The 6,844-nt window shown below is 34.4% G+C and overlaps 1 protein-coding gene across 1 annotated transcript in view; it reads right to left on the bottom strand.

Moving 5' to 3' along the window:
• Positions 1 to 1,711: 1,711 nt before the first annotated feature.
• The window catches only part of LOC106869213 (calmodulin-beta), a 10,385-nt gene continuing 5,252 nt past the window's right edge, over positions 1,712 to 6,844 (bottom strand). Inside the window, exons 2-7 of the mRNA XM_014914860.2 lie at positions 5,452 to 5,491; positions 4,640 to 4,783; positions 4,392 to 4,492; positions 3,223 to 3,313; positions 2,757 to 2,813; positions 1,712 to 2,575 (exon numbers count right to left, since the gene is read on the bottom strand). Of these exons, the coding sequence (XP_014770346.1) occupies positions 2,490 to 2,575; positions 2,757 to 2,813; positions 3,223 to 3,313; positions 4,392 to 4,492; positions 4,640 to 4,783; positions 5,452 to 5,491 (519 nt within the window). The 3' untranslated portion in view covers positions 1,712 to 2,489. The remainder of the gene's footprint in view (positions 2,576 to 2,756; positions 2,814 to 3,222; positions 3,314 to 4,391; positions 4,493 to 4,639; positions 4,784 to 5,451; positions 5,492 to 6,844) is intronic.

The raw sequence follows: 6,844 nt of genomic DNA, 5'->3' as shown, positions 1-6,844 counted from the left end.
ATATATATATATATATATATAATATATACATATGTTCATATACACACATACATAACATCTGGACAGAATGCCTGTATAGACAGACATAAATATTTCCATGAGACCATGTATACTCCTTCAAAGGGATTTTTAAACATCTCTTCTTTTTTATTGGGAGAAAAATAACTTAATGTACAAAAATAAATAACTTTATATATATGTGTGTGTGTATACACTTCAGCAATGTAACTACACATATGCTGTTGACAATTTCTTTTCCTTCTTTGGACTTTTCCCTTTCTCCTTTCTGACAAAGAGCTAGGTTCGAAACGTCAAAGACACTCTCTTTTTACTGAGCATCAAACTAATACATCCTTTGTGCATATCCTCTTGTTGTCTGTTATTGTTAATTTTATTGTTCATTTATTTGAGGATGAGATGAAGAAACCTTTCCATAGTTTCATTATTGTTGTTCAAACAATGAAGGCAGGATATCATGCAATTGCTCCATCAAAATTTTGAGAAGAGAATTGAACCAGCAGTCTATGTTATATAGCTTTAATCTCCTGCTATGGCGAAAGTATGTGTGTAGTGTGTGCAAGTGCCAATATGAATTTGAAATTGCAGTTATTTCATGCTAGAAAATGGTGATATTTTTTACTCATAAGGCATTAGTTTATCACCAAATACGAAATGATGATCTGCAATCATGGAGAAATGTCTTCTGGACTGGCCATTCTTGTGATTCATCATTGAGAAAAGTGGGGAAAAAAATCTTTTGTTGAAATGAATTCAAGAATGATACCGAAGATCATGTATCTCTTATATTTTTTAAACATTGTTGTAATTAACAAACCATTGTACTGATATTAATTTCTTTTGCGCACTGGTTGCAAAAGCTTGAGTATGGACACACGTACACACAGAGAGGAACAACATAAAAGGACAGGGATGGTATGAAATAATAATAATAATAATAATAATAATAATAATAATAATAATAATAATAATGATCTGTTCAATAATAATAATTACTTAAGAGTAATTGTAAATTATCTAATCAGAAGAAATTAAAAAAAGATAGGGAGGGTGCGATTATCTTTGGACTATAACTTTTTCCAGACAAGTGTCTTCATGTGATTGCATGTGTGTGTGTGTGTGTATGTGCAGATATGTATATACATGTGTGTATACATTGTATATCTATGTATGTGTATGTATGTGGCAATAGCATATAGAAAGCAGCAGCTATTTTTTTTTAACGAAAATATATAAATATAAAATGGAAGGTGGTATAAGGTGCACCCCATTTATTTGGCATTGGTTAGAGAGAAGAGAGTACATGGGGGGAGGGGCATTTATTGAGAGTACAAGAAACTGAATAAATATAAGGTGAGAGTATGCAATCAATGATTTGGAAATGCTCAGTTTGTTTTTGATTTTCATTTAATTGAGGTTTTCAATTGGAGGACAGTGAGAGGAGAGAGAGAGAGAGAGAGAGAGAGAGAGAGAGAGAGAGAGAGAGAGAGAGAGAGAGAGAAGAGAGAGAGAGAGAGAGAGAAGAGAGAGAGAGAGAGAGAAGGGAGAGAGAAAGATAGTTATGTTTCTAAGAATAATGTCTCATTATAATTCCAAAAGAAACACAAAGACAAAACCTTATACTTTTGAAATATTTGATAAAAAATATATACAATGTTTATAAATATGTTATACAATAAGCCACAGGCAGGCATTAAGGCCACAACACAATATTTATTGCAAAAGAAAAAAAAACGAGGAATATTTCCCCGAGAAAATAATCAAATGTTAAATGCACCTCATTAGAAATATATTCAAAAAACAAAAAGTCTCAAAGAATTATTGTTTTTCCCAAAATGTGTCACAATGATAAACAGTCAGGAACTGCCATTTTCCAAGTCTGTGATTAGTTCAACATCAAATAATGTTATTTGTATTGCTTCTTGTGTTCTTCGTTCGTAACATCAACAATTTGTGGTGGTGGTGATGGGGTATGTGAGGCTGTGGAGAAACTTGTTTCTATTTTGGCCATTTTTTTTGAAAATACATAACTATACATAAGTCTTTCGTTTTTCTTTCTTTCTTTCTTCATTTCTTCCTTCCTTTTTTTCTTTCTTTCTATTTTATTCTCTCCTCGTAATGTTTTAGTCTCTTCTTCCTTTTCTTTAATCATTTCTGCTTTTTTACTTTGTTTGATCCTGCCCCTCATCTCAGCCTAAATGCCGCGCTAGTTTAGAATCTGTCCGTTACCGAATATCGAAGAACTCTTCAATAAGCATTTACATGTAATTTATTATTCACACAGCCCCAGGAAAAATGCTGTCTCTGTGTCTGTTGTGTTGTTTGCTGTTGTTGTTTTTCCCGCCAATAGAGCAAGCGTTTGTGACGCTACCGTTACTGAGAGGATAAAGGCTCTATTAAGGAAAAAAATAGAAAAGACCATATGATTTCTCATACGACTAATTTAAGTTATTAGAATTATCATTAGATTTTTATTTCAGTGTCCGATTGTCTGGAGATAAGTCAACACTGACTGACCACCGCCGGTCATCATGTTCTTTTAGGCAAGCGATAAATTCTGCAAGAGAGAGAAATAAAAACTTGTTAAAATAATTTATTATGTGAAAATATATGATAAACTATTTATGTGTGTGTATGTATATATATATATATATATATATATATATATTGTTACTTCAATAAATGTATAGATCAATATATCAATGACAAAGTAGATTAAGGAAAACTGAAAAATTTACCTTCGAAATCAATCCTTCCATCGCCATTAATGTCCACCTCTGCTATCATCTCTTCGACTGCAACAAAATACAAATCAAACTTAAATGTCAGTACTTTGCAGAGCAGATTTGTGTGTGTGTGTGTGTGTGTGTGTGTGCATGCATGCATGTGTGTGCGTGTGTGCATGCATGCATGTATGTGATCATGATCATTTAATGTCCTTTTTTCCTTCTGGTAAGGTTTGACTGGAGCTAGAAAGGCCAGGAATGATACTAGGGTCCACAGTCTGATCTGGCATGGTTTCTGCTGCTGGATGCCCTTCTGAACACCAACCACTCGACAGAGTGTACTGGGGGCTTTTTATGCAGCACCAGCACCAGTATCAAGTCTTTTGTGGCAGACAGGTCTTCTTGAGTATGTGTGTATGTATATTTTAAAGTATGTATGTATATGTATGTATATATATATGTGTGTGTGTGTACTCACGTTCTTCTTCAGTTATATCTTCTCCAAGACATTCAAGAACAGTTCGAAGGTCGTCTGAAGAAATGAAACCTCGCCCTGATCTGTCAAAATACTGCAAGGTAAAACAACAAAACACGTCTTAACTTTATCATTACAGACACAAGTTCACTGACAAAATATTTCAAAGAACGAGTGACCAAATTAGCTGACATGATAAAAAAAGGACTTGTATTTTAGTTAAGCTTTCTAACTTGCTACAGTGTTGCAAACAGCAAATGCCATTTACAATCCGTTAAGTTCTACAATAATACAGGAGTATCACGAAAAATATTCAATGTCAGTTATATTCAGTTCAGTATTTCAATAATACAGCACTATCACAACAAATATTCAACATAAAGTATGTCAGTTAATTATTTGAATATTACAGAAGTGAAGCTTATCCAGAGACCTAGATTTAATAGCTACTTTATAAATTGATACATATTTTCGAGATAATCATCAATAAGAATTTTTAAAGAATTTACAAAATAAAGATGATCAAATAGACATTTACTGCTATAAAAAATAGCTATAAAACAAGCAATACTGCAATGGAAAGTCCATTAATGATGCTGTAAGTTTTGATAGATATACATGTCCCCTAGCTCTGCATATTTGCACTCACCACCATATACATTTAGTCACACTTGCATATAACCACTACTCGTAATTTAAAGCAACTGTATCCAGGTACATAAAATGAATTTGCATGTGTTACATTTTCAATCATTTCTTATTTTAACATGTAAATGTAACCCTTGTTGTAGGAAGCCTTTTAGGATCAGCCTTTTCTTTGCAGTACATATCCCACATCTCTTGCAGCCATTTTTATAAGTCCCTCACTCTAAAATATCAGTGAAATGTCAGTTAATATTATAGACAGAAGCAATTTTTTTTTAATGACCAGATATAACACTTGAGAGTCTTATTGCATTCTGTTTGTCAATGTTGCTGAATGAAGAGGTATGATCGTTAGACCTTATTTTGAATTATTCTTTTGCCATTCACACAATGCTGGTCCCTAATAAACAAAGTAGTACATCCTCAAGCTAACAAGGAACCTTACATTGCCTCTGACTATAGTATTTAAAAAAGAAAAAAATATAAAATACATTCTGGAATGCTGAAGTCATTGAGTATAACCATACCTTAAATGTTTCCCGGAGTTCCTTCTCATGTTCTGATGTTGAAAATCCAACATAACTAGCCATTGTGCCAACAAATTCATCAAATGTCAAAAAGCCATCACCTTCAAAACAAATAAACAAAACATGAATCTTTTATTTTAAATTGTCACTTCAGAAATTGCTTACAACACAAACAACAGTAACAACAACAACAACAACAACAACGACAACAATCATGACAACCACAAATATTTCTTGATGTGACATACCTGTGAAATTGTGGTCTCGGAGTACTTGTCTCAATTCCTCAGTTGATGGAAAATGCCCAAGACTGTGCATAATTGTGCGAAGTTCATGGACAGATACTGTTCCATCCCCATTAATGTCCAAGAATCGAAAGGCTTCGCGAAGCTCTGAAGAAAAACAAAATGGAAAAAAAATTACAAAATCATATACATCTATTGTATTTCCTCCAGGTAATTCTCTCTCTCTCTCTTTCTCATCCCCACTCTCTTTCTCTCTCTCTCTTCTCAGTTTACCAAGGGATGGCATATAGCCCTTAACTATCTTTCCTTTCTGTCCTCAAACTCCCAAATTCTTAACATACCTCTACTTCCCTAAACTCATGTCATTTTCCTCAATTTACATTCATTAAATGTTATATTTTGTGATTTAGAGTCAGATGAAGGATGGAACCTGTGACTGTTTTGCCAAGCCTCTGCAACTAATGGAAGAGAAGGAAGAGAACAAAGTGACCCTAAGATCAGAAACCTTAAACTTGGGCTGAATTCTTGCAAGGGAATGGGCTAATCTAAATGCTAAATGTATCCAAGAGCTATTAGGCAATGGCGTTAAACTGGGCAACATATTAAGTCTATTACCTTAGATGCATATATGACACAAGTATAATCCATTCAACAGGTTTCCACACAGTTTCTGTGACTAGGCTTGGCTCAACTTTGAGGTTATGTTAGAAGAGACTTATCTAATATGTCACACAGAGGAATCTAAACTGTAATTATGTTTGTGCCCTCATCTACAATTACTAATTACATTAAGAAATAAAATCACTAATAGATACCTTTCAATTCTTTTTCTGGGTGTCTAACTTGAGATTTCGTCTGAAAATATAAAAAATATGAAACATTAAATATTTGGTTCACCTGAATGCATGATAGATTTCTCGTCCTAAGACCACAATATAACTTGGACATCAAGCCATACCATTTCACCCATAACCATTGACCTTATTGCTTTTTCCTTTTTAATCAAGACCCATGAGGAAGAATATTCAAAGCTATTAATTCATCTTCAAAATAGTTTACTACAGTAAATTCAATGAAATTGTCTGTTGTTGTTGTTTTCTTCTTCTTCTTCTTCTTCTTCTTCTTCTTCTTGTTTCACCCTTGGTCAACCAAAGGTGAATAAACCTATGATAAAAAAACATTCAAGCTGCAGCCATCTTGTCTATTTCTTCTTTTCTTTCTTTAGTGGGTATCCGCAATCCTTTTTTCACAGCAGTAGAGTGGGACCGAAAAGAAATTGTGGCTGCTATCATTTCTAGCAGGTCCGTTGACCATATACAATATCCCTCCATAGTATTAAATGGATGCTGTACATAATTTTCATCTTCAATTAGGAAGACAAGCCATGACTAATACAGTATTTTGCTCAAAAACACAACACAGCCCGGTTCGGGAATCGAATTCACTATCTCATAATTGTGAGCCTGATGTTCTAACCACTGAGCCATGCACCTTCATATGGCTCAGTGGTATACAGTTGCTTAATACGAGTAGAATGTTCTTTTCAGTTCTCGATTTCCTTTTTAGTATAAAAATTGTGTGATTCTATATTATTTTTAATTAACCCTTTCAATTATAAAATAATTATTCCTAATTATAACCTACTTTTGTCCTCCCCTGTATGTTAGATGATATGCCTCTGAGTTCTCTATGCGTAATACGAAGGAAAAAGATGGGTTGGTCATGGTTGGAATGGTTCTAAGCCTGAACCTGCTCGATCAGGATTAAACCTAAGCCAGCAACAATAACAATAACAATGACGATAACAACAACAACACAAATGACAACAAAAACGATTTGGCATAATAACATAGGCAAAAGACCTAAAATTAGAAAAAGGGGTGAGGAGCAGGGGGCTGAGTATCCCAATCCTTCTCATCCCTTTTCCTCTCTTCCAGTTGTTTATTTTACTGACCCAGGGAAGGATGAAAGGCAAAAATTGACTCTGATAGGATTTGAACTCAGATCATACATAATGGGATGCAACTAAACTACTGGCAAAGCATATCACCACTGCCACCACCAAAACCAGCAGCAGCACCACCACCATCACCACCACCACTACCACTACTCTTACAACTACCAGCACCAGCGCCCTCACATCCACCACCCCTTTTATGACAACTACCACCACCAAAGCCACCACCACCAAAGCCACCACCACCAAAA

Source organism: Octopus bimaculoides, chromosome 20 (assembly GCF_001194135.2).
Source record: "Octopus bimaculoides isolate UCB-OBI-ISO-001 chromosome 20, ASM119413v2, whole genome shotgun sequence".
Lineage (NCBI taxonomy): Eukaryota > Metazoa > Mollusca > Cephalopoda > Octopoda > Octopodidae > Octopus > Octopus bimaculoides.
This window is presented reverse-complemented; position numbering and strand designations above follow the sequence as displayed.